Source organism: Falco peregrinus, chromosome 18 (assembly GCF_023634155.1).
Source record: "Falco peregrinus isolate bFalPer1 chromosome 18, bFalPer1.pri, whole genome shotgun sequence".
Lineage (NCBI taxonomy): Eukaryota > Metazoa > Chordata > Aves > Falconiformes > Falconidae > Falco > Falco peregrinus.
This window is the reverse complement of record NC_073738.1, coordinates 6,351,188-6,368,899: the sequence shown is the minus strand read 5'-3', so window position 1 is coordinate 6,368,899 and position 17,712 is coordinate 6,351,188. Positions and strand designations below refer to the sequence as shown.

The window sequence follows — 17,712 nt, the reverse complement described above, 5'->3', positions numbered from 1 at the left end:
AGGGAACACAAGTTGTATCACATATGCACACACTAAATTTAGTGGCTGATTTGCTGCATTCTGTCCTAAGGAGGTTTGGAAAAAAAATATGCTAAAACAATATCAGCAACAAGGAATAAAACGAGGACCAGGTGTCCATGGATCTACCAGGTCAGACAACTCACAGAAGATACACATTCTACCAAAGCCCACTCTGAGTTACTGGCTATTACATGAGAACTCAGGGGAGATAAAGGTTTCAAAGGAAAGGAAAAGGGCAAAAATATTGTCATCTTTAAGAAGCAGGAACTCCTGGGTAGAAGGAGTTACAGGACATCATTAATTTGATCACCTCTGTGTTAAGTCTTCGAATTCACAAAAAGCTGTCATAAAGAGGAAAGTAATACAGTAGCAATAGTCTTAAATTGCAGGATTTAGAGTGCAGGCAAAAATTATCTTTTTAACAACATGGAGTATTAGGGACTGAAACTGGGAGGCTGAAATAGCGCTTGAATATGCTGGCTAAGTATACTCAGACAGTTAAGGTAAACATCAGTCAAAAAACCCCCAAGCTTAAGACATTAATAATCCTCCACAGCACATCTCTGCTTCAAGGCAGGAAGTAGTCTCCCTTCCAGTGATGGCTTCTATTACTCCAGATGTTTCCATTATCAGAGAAACACTGCAAACAGCCAGATCCTCAACATTTGTTTTGTGTGTCCAACAATTGTGCTGAAGCAATAGCTCTCCCAGTGCATATGCTGTACATGCAAGGAAGCAAGAACTTGTGTGCAGTACAAGTAGGTTTTTTAGAGATTTCCTCTGTTATAGAACCCCAAATTCTTTCACACAGTTGTACAAACAGGGTGAACCTCTCTGCTCTATTTCTTACCATTTGAGCTTATCATTGGCTCCAGATGAAAATGTTGAGCTTTTGATGACCTCACCCATTTCTTCTCGGCAGAAGCTAAAGTTGTTTATGGTCCACATGTAGGAAAACTTCACCACCTTGATCTTAAAACAGAGGATAATAATCTGGTTTAGGGTCATTCATGCTCATTCATACCAGCCATCTTAAAGGCAAAACTCAAAAACCTGGAAGTTTTACTGAGTGTTTTACGTGACAAATAACCCCCAAGCATAAGACAACAGAGTCTGGAAATGGCTGGCAGTGACAGCTGGAACACTCCAACTTCCCCAGTTGCCTCCTCCAAAGTTCCTCCAACGGCAGAAAGCAACATTTGACTGTTGCCTTTGTGAACACTCACTGTAGCAAGCATGACATTGTCTGAAACCCCAGACTTTAAACTTGTTTTGAATAAATTTCTTACCACAGGTTCTAACTGTGTTATCTCAAGAAAATCTCAGCACAGTGTAGCCTTACCTGAGTGTAGCACCAGCTCTCTGCTACAGGTCCACTCGACATTTCTGCCGGAGGAGGAGGACTCGGCACCCTTGACATCGCCAGTTTGAAGATTAAACAGAATTTCACAACTCAGCAGAAGAAATATATAATCTTCACCCTGTCAGTCCCAAAAAGATAAAAAAACACCCAAAACTAAGAACATAAGAGAAAAAAATGTCAGGAGTGCTGTTAAATCTCATGGGACACAAGTTAAAGCCATCATGCTTTCTCTCTCTCCCCATGCACCTTCAAAATATGTTGTTACACAAAGTGCAACCGTGTTTTCTGAAGAGGAGATACACAACCTCCACTCATTCTTTCAACATGCAGCTCCTTGTGGGAATAAGCCTAGCATATGATCTCCTTCAAGGAGTCCAAGACTCAAACAGGAGACTCCCCACTTGATTTGGGATTTACTACTTTACCCTGAGGCCACCATTTCAACCCACTACTTACTCCCTATTTTTAATTTTGAGAGTCTCAGACTATTCAGAGATTAGATTTAACAAATGCAGTTCTTAATGTGAAAAAGCTACAAGTAGCAACACACAACCCTAACTCAACAGCAAAAGAAAATCCTAGATTCAGAATGACTCCCAGTAACATCAACAGAATAATTCCCTATAGCTTAAACCTTCTCCTAAAGACTTATATTAGGGAAGGTGTTGGTAATGATTTCTCTACTTCAAACTGAATCCCTCAGGCCAGATGAAATTCTCACTGCCTTTATAGAAGGTGAGAACTTCACTAGCTTAAGTGCCAAGTCAAACTGTAATTTGCAGAGAACATACAGGGTTAAAACCACTGCAACACGTCTGAATGACTACACAGACACAACTGATAAAACAGGCACTTAGTTATCAGAAGGGAGGTTTTAAAACAAAATAATTAACCTATCTCTGACTTCTGAGTCCTGATCCCCAAGGCAGATACACAAAATATCTTCCAAGATGAACTGGAAACTAGGATTTGTAACTCTGACATATAAAAGCATCACACATGCCTTACAGTTTAGCCTCCTGCTAAACACTTTCTGTTTCACAGGTGGTATTTATCTGCCTTCCTCCGAACTGCACAGGACAGTGAACCACAAGAACTCCATTGCTGTTTTGTCCTCAGAAGGATAAAAAAAGGGTGAGTAAAAGACATAAAATCGTTATCTTGCAGCATGAATTGCTATAAATACAAAGGCTGATAATGAGGTTTGTTGCGGGGGGGGGGGGGGTGGGGGGTGGGGGGGGGGGGGGTTGGGTGGAAGTAAAGCACAGGCTCACCTCTTGAGGAAGGCTGAGTCATTAGTTGTTGAAAGGAAATGGTGGAAAGCACAGAGAATATATACCTAAAAATCCCACACCTCAAAACAACAGGAGAATGTTCACAATAAATACATCAACATATAGGCACATAATTCCTCCCAAACTGCTATCGATATAATTTGGAGCCTTCAAGTGCAGTTGCAGGGTAGGTCTGGATTTGAATGCAGGCTCCAGCTGCAGACAAGACCTCTTCCCAGCAAGGCTCGCATCAGCCTCCACTCCAGCCTACGGCTTGTGCACTTCGGCTTGTGCACTTCGGTTTGGAGCTGTATGCACCTTCAGACAGTACCTGGAAATACCGGTACACCGGTATTAGGTAACCGTAAAACAACAGTGGGGTTTTTTTTTCAGGTTTAATTTTCTTTAAAAAAGCACCAGTGAGGCCAAGTAAACACTGAAAAAGAGATACTGGCTATCAGGAGCTAAGAAATAAGCATCTAACCCTGCAGAGATGCACGCTTATCTCGATGGAAATTTATTTCCTGGAGCAAAGCTCAGGGGCAAACAACTAACTCTTAAGATCTCCACTGCAGGCAACTAGCATGAACCTAAAACCAAGTGCTCTCAGATCAAACTGCTTTACAAACTTCTTGCATTCACAGTTTGTGCTGTGTAGGTGGAATGAGGAGAAAAAAGAATGTTTTAAGATGCTGATTTTAAAATCAGCATTTCAAAAAGGGACATCAACATGCACTTCAGGTACTTGCTGCAGGTTTTACTACATTAAACTTAAAATTACCACAATTCCTTCAAAAAAGTTCAATTGTTCCACTCCATGTCATTCAAATTAAGCCAAAATTAGCAGACAGTACTTTGAATACTGAGCTAATCGCCCTTCCATGGGCAACATTCAGTCTTGCCTCCCAAGAACATCATCACTTGACTGTCTCCAGTCACACATCTTTGACTGTCTCCAGTCACACATCTTTGGGGCACAGATATAACCTGAAATTCCAACACAAGCACACTTCCTCCTCTCCATGGCTGGGTGAAAAATCGCCTTTTTGCTGGTTTCAGTCTACGGTCAGGAGAGAACCAAGCTCTTTCCTTCCCCTCGGGGTTCAGAGAAGCACTGCTCAACTCCACCCAGGCTGCTGCATTGTTACATTCACAGCCATTTTTAATCTACATTATTCCAGTGATCTGTTTTATAGCACAGGCAAAACAACTGGGACACAAACTGGTGAGAGGAGAATAAGCAACCAGGGAAAGGATGAAGTTTCTGTCTGAAGCTCATCTCACTGACAGCAACCTGTCTGCTCACTAAGCAACAAGATGCTAACCCCAATGAAAAGGTTTGACCAGAAGAAAGCACAATGAATAAACAAAACACGATTGGGACATGAAATTGATTTTTTTTGTGGTTTGTTGTTGAAACTACTTAGTTTCAGTGATTATAGTTTTTAACTAACACCTTTTTACTCAAAGTACTTGCAAAAGTGTTCCTATCTCTTTTAAGATAGTTCCTTATGCAGAGTGAGAAACAATGCAACTTTTAGTTAAGAACCATTAAAGGGATGAAGAAAATACATAAAATTAGCTTGGCTTAAAATAACTTTTGAGTTCTCTGAAATGATAATACTATGGCCTTCCATCCATCTCCTTACATACATGGCCAAAATGGAGATGTGAATTCAACCTCAAGCCACAACAAACTACGCAGTCCTGCTCCTACGAGGGATTTTGGGCACGGCCAAGACACCCTGTAGCAACATGTGAGGAATGGCTGGAAAGTCAGCAGCAGCAGTGTCTGATCAGCATCCTCCCAGTGCCTGTGAGGCCACAAAGCTGCTCTCCTTGCCTGGCTTCAAAATTACACAGAACAGTTCCAGAACAGTTTGCCTAAGGAACAGATTTCCACATAAGGTATGGATCAACAATAAACAGTTTTATGTAAGACGACCTCTACTTCCAGGTAAACTGAAGCAATTAAGTATCTCTTACACACACACGTTAGAGAAGTGGTTTAACACTAAAGGTAATTACACAGTTAAAAGACTCCAGAGGGTGCTCCTTAAAGACAAATGGGTAAATTTAGTGGTAACACCTCCCTTTATGGCATGAAAATGAGGGATTAACGAGGAGGCAAAGAGGAGAAAAACAACAGCTTTTTATGTTACAATGGCACATTCATGAAGCCTGTTGGAACAGCCTACAAAAATCGAAGGGTTTCCTGAATGGAGGGCAGAAGTCAATCCTAAATTCCTCTATTTTTCACTGGCCTCCAAGGAGCAAACTTCAGAGGGCTGTAGCCATCAACCATATACATGGGGAAGAAAAATAATCATGTGATGCAAAAATTGAAACGTTAGCAACTACTTTCTGTATTTCAACAAGGTTTTAAGATGCACCTAAACACTACCTCTATCTTACATATGGAAACAAGTTTTAGAAAGCTTCTGTGGTCTAAAGACAAGACAAATGCATGAGCTTGAGATTGACAGTTACTCGGAGGATATTAAATGGTCCTGTCTCTTTTATATCTTCCATCCTTTCCTCCCAGATGGCCTGGACAGGCAGGTGGTAATAAAAGTTATGACAACGTGCTAATAGAATTGCTGCATAACAGCACGTCATTTGTTATGCTTTTAAAATGGCTCAAAGTTTCTAGATTTTAAAGATTTTCTACTATTTGGAACATACTTTCAGTCTGGTATGTCAAAGCTTTCTACAGATGCTTTGTGAGGCAGTTAAATACAGTTAAAAAGTGATGTTAAACTCCAACATACTCCTACGTATCTCAATACAACAGTCAATTGTCAAATACTTGTCATCAAGTGACATCACTGGTACTTTTACTACTGTAGCAAGTCATAATGGGAATAAACGGGTAATACCGATCACTGTCTTTTGCAAAAATTGCCAGTAAGGAAAAACCTGCCACTTGCCTTGCTTATCAAGCACACCACCAGGGGAAGCACATAAAAGGTCACTGAAATTTATGCTTAGAAGCATGCCATGTTCCACCTTCAAACGCCGAATTGCTCTTCTGGCGTGGGCCAGTATTAAATGCATTTAAAAAGGAACCACAGCTGACTTAAGGTAAAGTTCTGAAATTGGCAGGGCACCCCTGCTGTTTATTTGTTCATAAACACTTAATACTTCACCACTTCACACTTCACTAACAGTGCTGGCATCTCTGAACTAGGAGTGAATTAAAAAGTGCCACAGGCAGAGGTTTTAGGAAAACATTTTGTAAATAGTTTGGGCATCAAAATTCTCTCTGGTCAGGAGAAGCCTGGACACACTTGAAGGTAAAAGCATAAATATCAAGTCACAGGAAACAAAATATAAAATATTATCTTACAGACCCCTGTTAGCCCACACAACCTGTGAGCTTCTCACTTCCTTCGATATAAATAACAAACAGCCCTTGTCTCTGGACATAGCTAAGATTACAGTTAAGAAAAAGAATAATTCTCACCTCATTCACAACCACTGCCAGATGAGAACATTTTGTCTAAGAACCTGAGCCAGATCAGACCTTTTTGAAGCACAGGAAATGTTCCCTTACTACTCTGTCCTCATAATTACCTCCTGACTTAACTGCTGTACCAAGACTTCTCAGCTCAAAACTTCATCTACTGTAGGAATCATCAAAAAATATTCTGTGAGCAGCAAAGACTTGACCCAAGAGAGGTGGGGAACATTAACTCAATTCTAGAAGAGGCCTCAAAATTACTAGACTTTTGCTAAATAGCCTGCCAATTTCTACTCAAGATAAACCAACTCCCTTTTAAGAAACCAGTACTTTACACTGGAAATTTCCAAGTACATTCATTTGCAGTAAGTTTTATTCAGCAAAAGATAACTTACAGAAGCCTATTAAAAATATACTCCTTTTACAAAGTGTTTCAAAAAATGGGGTGGTTGTTTCTTGAACCAGCAACGTATCAAAGACTATCCAAGAACAGCCCAGAGAGAAGGAGCAGGATGAAGATAATTGGAGCAATAAAACAAGGGCATGAGATATGGAAGCACAGGAAAAGACCAGTATCTTCCTACATTCTTCAAAACCCTGGAAAGGGCAATGGAAGGTCTAAATTCACTGCTGTAAAGAAAGAAAAAGAAGGGGAAAAAAAAGCCAACTTAACAGAAAGAGCAAAATGGGATGCAATGCTGTTTAACTAGCAGATGAATAAAATGCTTAAGTTTTCAGATTTGAACGTGTATACTAAACACAGCATCATACCAGAGGAAAGCAATGCTGGGCAAAGCATTCACATGGCAGTCATGAGCACAGGCTAAGTGATACTGATTGCAATGTCTCCTGTGTGGTAGGAAATTTTGTCTAGCTACAAATGCAGGCTGAAAGTCAGCCACAGTGAATTCCAGAGGTTACACTAAGTTGCAACGTAGCAAATAACCTGTACCAATAAAATTAGACTTCAGATTAGAAATACACACTTCGGAAAGATGAAAGTGACCTATAACAGAGAGCTACATCTTGAAAGGAAGACTGGTTTCCAAAAGCAAGAGGCTTATCTTTCAGGAACAAAGAAGTGTGAACAGTTCTACAACAAGAAGCCAATCACTGCTTGGAAAAAACAAACTACAGGGGAGTAACATGAATGGTATATATACAGACTTAACTGTGCCCGAATTAGAAGAAAGAATAATTCATGCCAAAAAATGGTTAGTGAATTAAGCTTGAACACTTTCTAAAAACCAGGAGCATGTGCATTACACCTTCCTCTACCTTTTGTACTTTACAATTAAAAAAAAAAAAAAAGATGTTACTTAACCTGTACCCTGTTGAGCGCCACAAAACCTGCTAAACTCAAAGTGAGACATGGGGTTTTATTTACAATCTTCAGTAGTAAGATAATAAACTGGAAAAATCAACACAATCACAGCATAAAGATAAAAGGAATGAACTGGCATCCAGTGAAAGATGCATACCAGGCTAAAGGACCTACAACAACTCATTTGGGAGACAGAAAAAATAGAAAGAACCTGGCTCCCCCTCAAAATAGAGTGCAAATGATCTCTGTCACATGTTGAGAGTCCTGTGCTTTTCTCTTGATCCCAAGGCACTATACATCAATCCTAACTCAAGTTTGTAACTTGTCCCCATTATACCATCAGTAGCACTCAGGAACTTCGATGGAAGGCCAAATTCCTGAGGTCATAACAGGGCCCTGTGGACACTGCATAAAAAGATTTTAATTAAGGCAGACACATAGATCTTAATTCAGTTTATTTCAGAAAACTCATTATCAAGTTGTAACATCCAGATTTATTTATTTTTTGAGATGCCAGATCATGGAAAAAAAGATGAGTTACTCAGAAAAATCATTTTGAACACAGTAAGAGAGATAGTTATCTCAAAATGCACTGAATATCGGCAGCCCACTAGAATTCAGTAACCAAAATGCCACTTTGACAAGTATTCAAAAACTGTTTCTTTTCCACTATGTTTTAAATTTTTTCCCCTTAAACAAATTCTCCAATTGTAAAATGGGGGGGGGGGGGGGGGGAAGGGAAGGGCTTGGTCACCTATAACAATTGTAATTTGTAAGAAACTGTTAAAGGATGGGACAATTGTCAGTGAAACATCAGTACTGTAGGGAGAATTAGAAGTTTTACATGTATTTTGTAAGAAAAGAAACAACCATCATTCTTTAGCTGTAGACCACCTACCATCCCTTCCCCCTCCTCCCCAAATATCGCCAGATAAAACAGCAAACAGCTAAAACTAAACTGAGGAAAGAGAGAGGAAGTTGGTGGTAAGAAGCAGCCAAGAGTTCTCTAAATAACCTTCTGCTTTTATAAACAAATCCTCCACTGAAAATTTCTGCTCTTCAGTCATTAAGTCAAGTCATATTTTTGACATTCTTCTAAGACTGCTTCATGTTGGTGTTTGAACAGATGCAGAAAACTGCATCCCCTCCAATCACATCCAACCCTAACTACAAATTACCCAAAGTATATTAGAATTACACCCACAGCAGTCAATATAAAATGTAATCAAATCCTTAAAAGCAAATAAAACTTTTTTATTTTAGAGTTACTGCTGCATTTAAGTCACCACTCCTATTTTCACCAGATATTTGCCTTCTACTCTTTCTACTTCCATCTTTAATCCTCGAGCTACATCCCAAGATGCTTAAAGCTTAAATCTTCAAAACTCTTTTTCCTCAGAAGTTAATCTTCCTCATAATTTTTTAATTAAGATCATAAGCACGTTAAAAGTAAATAAACCTCTTATTTTCCTTTTCTCCAAATTCTCCTTTTCACCGCTTTTCTCTTCCCTCCTGCCAATCCGTTCCTGCTCATTTCTCTCCTCTCAAGCAAAAATGCAATTCAAACACACTAGCTAAGGTTTTACAGAAACAATCAGCTTGAGCAGACTTCTAAAATAAAAAGAGTTCACAGGCAATAACAAAACCCTTTTCTGAAATAAGATCAGGTTTCTTATTGAAGACAGATTCTCCCTCACAGGCAAATCATAAAAAGTATTTTACAGCTTCAGTTTCTACTTGTAAATTGTTACCTGTCACTTGCAAGTAACTCAGTTGCCATTTTAACAATTTTTTAAAAAAGTAAAACATTCATAGCATGTAACTCATCTTCCCAATAAAAAAGATAAAGCCACGAAAACTTCCTAACATTCTGGGGAAGGCTCTCACTCTGAAAACAGGCTGGCAACAGCAGGGGGTTTTCTCCCCTGTGTAGACTGTTCTTCTCTTGCAAAAGCAACCCACTGCTAGAAATACCTCACACCTCTAAAATCCCAACAGATTCCTGGGGAGTTGAAAATAACTGGAAGAAAATGCCTAAGTGGTACAACATCTAATCAGCGAACAAGCCAAAACTGAAAATTAAGCAGGACTGCATTTTTCAATCTACTGCGGTGAGACCCAGTACCAAACACTGCTAAAGCACTCAAATGGGATTGCAGATCTGATCTCTAGCAAATCACCAAGACTATAATCCCCTCTGGAGCCTTTTATTTATATCAACATTCCGGTAATACAAACATCTGGTAGTCCTCACATAACATTTTCCAGTTGCCATCTTGCATTAATATTTCTACGAGCTTATCAAAACCAACTTGAGCTGAAGTACAGTTTCTGCCATTATGATTTTGGAAATTAAGTTTTCAAATAATCTATTTAGAGATTACAAAGCATCGCCAAAATGAGACACCAAACTACTGGATTCTTTCACCTCCTTGCAATTGCAGCATGACTTTAAAATGGTTATGAGAATTATTTTAACCTGCTAAATGTAAAGATCATGCAATTACCCAATAAAAGCACCCTCAGAATCAGCACGCACACCCAGGTTTTTGGAAAAGCATTGTAAGAATCAACTGCTTGTTTCGTTCCAACAGCAAGCTCACTTATTTCTAACAGATAATAAATAGCAACTACAAGCACTCGAAAAAGACTCTTCTTTGCAGCCTATCTTACCAGGTAACGCTTCTCAGACACTTGTTTTTACAGGCAGGAAGAGTCCTTAATTTTCAAAGTTACTTTGTTCAGTCTTCTCTCTGACCTTATCAGACATCAACATGAAAAAGAGTAAGGACAGGAAGGAGAGGGGAATCAAATTCCAACCAACTTCCACTTCCAACCCTTCTATATTTTCCTCAAAAATCATTAGCCGTGTTTTCTACAGAACAGATCACACTGACTTCAAAAAGGTGTGATGGTTTTCCTAGCATAATTTTAATAATCTTACATTAACACAAAAATATTACATCTTACCATAAATCCCATTGAAAATAAAAATTATGGCATTCATCTACACCCATATTTGAATATTGTAACCATTCAAGACTAACATTATTGAATTAATAAGAATAAGAGCAAAGAAAAATCTGGTATCTTAGACATTACATATTTAGTATGTTTTTAGTCAACAGGAGAAAGACTGGGCCAGAGGCATTATTCTATGTCTGTTTATATTAGTGACACTTTGGAATCAGGGCAGCAAGGTGAATTCTTTTCACTACTTTCAGCATTAATGTTGTAACTTCTAAGTGAAAAAAAATTCAAAGGAAGTATCTTGGACACAGGGAGCCGATTTGCTTTTAATTACGCATTCTGAGCTGTTATTGGCATAAGCCATTTATTGCATCTTTGAAAAAGAGGTAAATGTAAAAGTATGTGAAAATAAATTCCCAGAACATACCTACATTTATTTCCCTTTTTACACCAAGAAGCCATCTCCATAAAGTGTTCAGCCTCAAAGAAGAAACCAGTTCTTGTCACTTTTGATTTCTTCCTGTTAAACCCTTCTGTTCTTATAAAAACACTTTTAAGGGTCTTCCTATTATTTTCCCCATCAATAGTAAAACTCAATAAGCAATATTAATCTAAAGAGAAGTATCAATTACCTGCTAGCCAAGAACCAACTCTAAATCACACAAGTTATAAATTACTGCCAAAAAAGCACCAGGACTTTAGAACATTTCCATGATACAGCTGAATATAATTTGCTGTAACACTTGTGCTTGCAATCCCTGATTAAAATTATGTAAAATTTAAACGACAGTCATTAGCAAGCAGAGGTCTGTAAGGCAGAACACTACATGTGATGGCAATTTTCAAAACTTCTGGACTCAAACGCCTGCACTGACACGCTGTACTTCTCTCTAGGAAGAAGTATGAACAAAAGCACAAGCTAACAGGACATCTTAAAAAAACACTTTCTCTCAAATGCAGTAGTGAAATACTGTTCTCTGAATTTCATTTAGTGCCCACAAGTGCTTCTAAGAAATTCATCAAACTGATACATGTGGGTTTTAAGCACAACTTGTTGAGGCTGCACACCTCTACAAAAAAGCAGCTGAGGAAATGAAGGCACCCATACAGTGGTGTCACTTAATATGATTTTGAAATTATGAAGGCAGATGTATAAGGTCAAGATACCCAGCCTACAACAATCTGCCTTCTGTGCATCTGAAGAAGGTACTGCATGATGTCTTCACCACAAGATAATAGCTTCTTGTGGGGGATAGAGGGGATACACAACATTCTTTAACAGTCAACATAGTTAACCTGTAGGCATGATTCTAGCCATGTTAACTGAAAACTTTTCCATTGATGCAGTCAGCGTCTGTTCTAGCCTCTTTATGCAGCAACACTTGGGAGGCAGCCAGGCAGCTTCTCTGCATTGCTATACAGCAGCTCCAGATGACTTCGTGTTTGTCTCCACCTGCTCTCCAGTCTCACTGCTGTAAGCATGCCTCTAAAAGCAGGGCTGTCATTTGAACTTCTCTTTCAGATACAAGAGCAAATTCACCGTTTTAAATAAAAAAAAAACCCTGAAAAATATTTATTTTTAAGAAAAGATAAGTGAGACCTCACTAGCTTTAAAATCTAGAAGAAATAAATCGTGGAATGCCTCCCAGTAGCAAACCACTGCTATTAGAGAAAAGTTTCTATATACAATTACGATCTGATTTATGATCTGTTGAACGAATTTCTGTAGCAATGAGCAAAGAACGTGGCCAGAACAGTAACTAAAGCCACACTTTTAAAAATACACATATCATTAAGTTAACTGACTTCTTCATCTGATCAAGTTCTGCAAGCAAGCTTCTACTTCTTGTTTGGCTCCAAGGTCAGTAAGTTTTTCTAGACCATCTTCTCCACTCATGCAATTTTGCTTAAATATCAGTTCTTGTCACAGCCCTAACAGATACTCACGTTATACTCATTTTGGAGATAGCTGTTTCTTGGTAAATATGAGGACTTAAGACTTCATGGAAAGGAGGAAAAAAAACCTGAACTACAAATTGCTCTTTTAGTCCCACAAATCATCCTGTGAACCTCTACAAGTACCATTTCTGCATATTCATAGTTAAAAATGTGTAATTCTTTAAGTTCTGTTTGACATCAGAAGATGTTTCCATTTTCAGAACATCACATCAGTCTTTTCAGATTGATGCTGTATAGATGTCACTGCCATTTCTGATGTCACACATACAAAAGTGTTACAACTGTACCTCCATTAACTCAAAGGGTGGCACATTAACTCCAGAGAAAAGGTAGTCATTCAGAGTACCTTAAACTGTTAGTCAGCAATTTAAGAATCCTGGTGTCCAACTATATACCCTAATTTTACACATGATGCAACATGAAATGTTTCTGAATATGTAATAAATTTCAGTGTTCAGAGTTCTAAACCTTCCAATGTATTTTCAGAAACAATACTACTGAACTTATGAGATTCCTAAATATTTTAAATGCTTAAAAAATAGCATATTATCAAATGAATAGTCTGAATTTTTCTGTATTTAAGTCTCTTAAAGGTGTGTGCAAGGGCATCCCCTTTTTGCTAGGAAATTACTTCTGTTATCAGAAGTTGGATCAATTTTTTAAAAGCATTAAATGTTACTGTATATCATGCACAGCCCAACTATTACATCAGACCCAATTTAAAATGCACAACATACATGCTGTATTTCTAGCAAAAGCCATTTTTAAAGTCCACTGTCATACAACAGAACCTGAGTAAGACCTACAGTGCAGGCTAAGAAAAGCTGAACCAAGATCTCAATATGAAAATTTTAATACTATTTTCTCTAATCAGTGTATCTAAAGTCACCACTATCTGCTATACCAATGGCCAAAACACTATCTTCTGGTCATGAATTTAGTGTTGGGAGTATTTAATCCCTCCAGTGGTCCTGACTTTATAAACTCTACAGATGTCTAAAAATCCATGGAGTTGTAAAGCCAGGTACACTTCACAGATTGCAATGGTGCAACTTCTGCCTGTAGACAAAGAATTTACTCACTGTATAAAAATGAACTCTCAAGTCTTTTCCAGGCATTTGCTACACAGTCAGTGGTTCTGCATCTTTTCAGTCCTAAAAATGTGGAGAAAAAAAATGAAGCAAAACCCCCACAAAATTACATTTCATGCGTGTTACCTATTTTCTTGAATTCGCAGCTACGTACACCAGCAAAGAGGAAGAGACTTCCAGAATCACTCAAATCCTTCCTTCCAAAAACTGCTATAGAGTTCAGTAAAGGGACACTTAACAATGTGAAATCAAGAAAAGAAATTCTAATACATTTACAGATATAGTTTCAGAAAAACAACAGCTTATTTGCCTCCTCAAGGGTACAAATACTTTCATCTCGTGCTAGTTTCCCATACCATCATGTGTTTCTAGAACTTGGGACACATGCTTTATTTAAGAGGTCTCTCAAGTACAAAGCACAAGACAATGCAGTAGCAGCTTCTCAACTGAGAATCAAGAAGCAATTCTCCCAATAAAACGAGCTTGTTTGCTTTTTTTTTAAAAAAAACACATTTCAGTAGTATTTCCTCTCTGTGCTGAGTAGGAAACACCAACAGTCAGAGGTTGGAGCAATAAAGCAAGATCTTACATAATACTCCAGTCGTGCAGAAAATCAAGCCAATGCTGGGAGAAGGAATTTTACAACATTACAGTGGGTATTTCCAAGTGTGAAACTATGCATGCAATCAATAACACCGCAATAGCTCCTGATTGTACAAGCTTTATGCCCAATTCTGCAGAAATAATGTCCAGGAAGAAATGAAGCAGATGTTTCAAGTTTACAGGTCCACTGTGAGCCAGGCAGTGGAATGGCAAAGCCCCAAGAGTAAAATGCTGAATAGAAGGGTGTGTCAAGAATAATGCTGTTAAGTCCCTCTTCTGTAAACTAGAATGGTATCTAGAAAAATCACACAGGGCATCAAACTCGGTTCACAGTACATACCTCACACTAGGACCATCTAGAGGCTCAGCTGCAGTTCAGAGATTCAGAGATTAACCCTAAACCTCCCCACGCACAGGTCAAGCTGGCTCAGTGGAAACTGAGAGAAGACTCTGATGAATGGAATGGTCTTCAACATTTATCAGGTCTAATCAACCTAATACTATTGCCAGTCCTGGTACCTTCTCCATGTTAAAACATCAGCAAATTGTAAGATCAATTACACAGGAAATAGTATTTTTTTGAGCACTCCACTGTCATCTGTGCAATCAGCGATGGCAATGTTGGCAATGTTCACGGAGACCGTATGTGAAACCAAAACCCCTTACATTTTAACTCCCTCCCTGATCTGTATCTATGGGCAAACCCAGGAGGTTTGGGGGAGGAAATGCAATTCGTTTTATAATAGGGGTAACTACACTCAAGTAAATCAGGGTATCAAATTTGATAGTAGTTTCTATGATCTTATGGTAGGTACAGTCCTCTCCTGTATTACTGTCCTCTACTGATATGGTGACAGGACAAGAGCTTGCAATGTACTTCTGCTATTATTTTGTCTCGATCTCGATACCCATCCATGACAAAATGCCATTAAGAAAATAAAAATCTGTCTTTTCTTCAGGGCACAACGAAACAAGTGACATAATGAAACCAAGTAATTCTGGGCATTTGGTTAGAAAATATCACTGAAAAAGAAGCCAGTGGTATGTTTTACTTAACTAATGTAGGGGGATTTATAACCAAAGAGTTCTGTTTTATAAAGCATAAATAATAGTGTCATTCTTCAGACTTTTATAGGGCTTCACATCAAGCCACCCCCAGACATAAACACTTAGAACTCTAAAGGCAAAGAAAGAGGAAAAAAAAAAGAAATCACAAAAAAGTATTCCTTTTCATTATGTCACGATGATGCTCTACAATCACAAACGTAAACACATTTAATAAATCTGAGTTACAGAAAAATGACAACAAATAACATTACATTCCATATCTTCCTCTCCTCTAAAAAACATCAAGGGAAAGACAATTCCATTGCACAGGCATTTGGCACACTACAGAAATAGTATTTTACCTTTATAATACCTTTATAATCATTAATCAAGATAATGCTTGTAGCAAGCACTAGCACTCAGCTATTAAATTGAATCAGTGACACATTTAACTGCGAAAGAGAATTCTTTTGCCTTTCCATACTGCATGATGATGCACCATTTCCTTTAAACACCACCACAGGCCTGAGACACAGTGAAGAAATACCAGCACCGATCCCAGACGCCTCTAATTCACGAGAAACGTGCCTCTCAGTCCTCAGCGGTGAAACTACAACCGGCCATCCCTTACTTGGTTATGCTGTTAGTCACCCCAGGTTTTCCACTCCAGCCTTTATTTCCTTTCTCCCACTCACGTTTCCTCACTCAGTTCCTGGCACCCCACTGAACCTCTGCCCCTGCCTGAGGAGCTCCGAGAATCCCTTAAGCAGGCCTCCCCCGAACTTTCCCCTGCCGGACCTCTCCCCTCCCCAGGCCCCGCTCCCTCACTCGCGCCCTCCTCCCCAGCCGAGCCACCGAGCCCTCCCCCAGCGCCTGCCCCCTTCCCCACAGCTCTTACCTCCGGGCCCCGCGAGTGACTCCTACGGCCGGTGGAAGCCCCGCTCCGAGACAGGCTGAGCGCCCGAGAAGCCCTGGCCCAGGCAGGTGCGGCGGGTGGGGATAGCGCCCCCGGACTCTGGCCCCCGTTCCGCAGCCAGCCCCTCTAGGCGAACACCAGCAGCTGGAGCTCACTATCTAGCAGCATGTCTTCCTCCTCCGAGTCCCCCCAAGCAGATGCAGAGGCTCGTTATTCCGCTTATTCCGCAAGTCCCCGCAGCAGCGCTCTGCGCAGGCGCCGCGCTGACGAACGGGCAGGATATGGCCGTTCCCAGCGCTCCCCCCCGGCCGCGCAGGCGCCCCGGCCGCACCGCGCTCCCCCCCCGCGCCCCGCTCCCGGCCACCGCGCAGGCGCGTACCCCTCGCACCGGCCTCGGCCTCCCGCCCCCCGCTCCCTTCCGCGCCTGCGGCAGCGGCGCCCTTCCCGCTCCCGCGCCTGCGCAGCCAAACACGCCCTCCCCGCCCCCCCCCTCTTGCGCATGCGCGCTCGGCCCCGCCCGCCCGCCCCTCCCCCGGCTGGCTCACCGCCTGGCAGCACGGCGGAACATGCGCCGTGTGCTTTGGGGTCCCCTCAAGTTCAAGCGCTCGCTATTTGGCAGAGCTACTCCTGTCGCAGTGCCACTTAGAACAGCCAGCAGAGGAGGGGGACGCAGGCCCGCGCGGGTCTCTCACTTCCCAGTCGTGCGGCAGGGCCGCCGCAGGGACACAGGAGAGCTGCCCCACATACACATCAGAGAGGCAAGCGGTGGCGGGGGACGAGGAGACTACCTTCCCCCCATCCCTGCGGAGGCTTCCAGTCCTCGCCCAATTCCTTTTTGCTTCTCTCCCCCGCACGGCCCCTCCCACCTCACCTGAGAAGGGAACCGCTGCCTGCTGTCCCCTTTCGGTCTCCTCATACCACCCTACACTGACACATCCGGCCCCCCCGCAGCGCCCGCCCCTCAGCGGCACGCGGAGGCGCTGCGCATGCGCCGAGAGGCGGGGTGGGGCGTGAACGCGGGAAGGGCGTCGAGGGAGGTGGTGCGCGTCATCTGCGCTTCGCCTCACAGCATTGTGAGGAGCGGCTGCCTGAGGTGGTGCCGTGCTTCTCTGCTCCTTCTGCCTGGCAGGCCTCTTCTCCTGGTGTTGCGTGAGGGTTGACAGCTCTTCTGCGAGCTGGTGTCGGCTTTTGTTTCAAATTCCTTTACTCAAGGAGGAAGTGTTGGGGGAGATGAGAGTGTATGTTTCGCTTGCTGTGGTGGTGTGGCCTGTTTTCATCTTTCCTCCTGGTTCCTTTGAGGGTTGGGCTTAGTGTTATGGTGGAAAATACAAACAATTCTTCCCTATTCTCTCACTTCAGGCTGTGTGGTGGGTCATCTGTGCTTGTGAAGAGTGGCTCCCTGCACTGTCCACAATGATAATTTCTTAGCAAGTTTGAAGATGGCTGGTGAGTTTTTCCTCAAAGCATAGTGGTTATTTTAATGTTTTGAGAAAAGGATTATAAAGCAACATGTCTGTCATTCAGGGATCTAGATCAAAAAGTTAAGGGAGGCCTTACAGACTTACAAGGCCCACCTTTTACACGGGGGTTATCAAGCAAATGGAGCCAGGCACTTCATAGTGGTACATGGCAGGAGGATGAGACACAAAAGGAAACCTGAAGAGATTTAGACTAGATACAA

At 41.2% G+C, this 17,712-nt stretch overlaps 1 protein-coding gene across 5 annotated transcripts in view; it reads right to left on the bottom strand.

Moving 5' to 3' along the window:
* SPOP (speckle type BTB/POZ protein) overlaps positions 1-17,015 on the bottom strand; it is a 28,518-nt gene extending 11,503 nt beyond the window's left edge. Inside the window, exons 1-5 of one of the 5 annotated variants that reach the window (XM_055789833.1) lie at positions 16,014-16,338; positions 13,457-13,528; positions 10,119-10,203; positions 1,364-1,502; positions 872-993 (exon numbers count right to left, since the gene is read on the bottom strand). In XM_055789833.1, the coding sequence (XP_055645808.1) occupies positions 872-993; positions 1,364-1,441 (200 nt within the window). In that variant the 5' untranslated portion in view covers positions 1,442-1,502; positions 10,119-10,203; positions 13,457-13,528; positions 16,014-16,338. Of the gene's footprint in view, positions 1-871; positions 994-1,363; positions 1,503-10,118; positions 10,204-13,456; positions 13,529-16,013; positions 16,341-16,902 lie in introns of those variants that run through there. The other 4 variants (XM_055789832.1, XM_005235853.4, XM_027784353.2 and 1 more) reach the window with 4 other exon arrangements.
* Between the last annotated feature and the right edge of the window lie 697 nt (positions 17,016-17,712).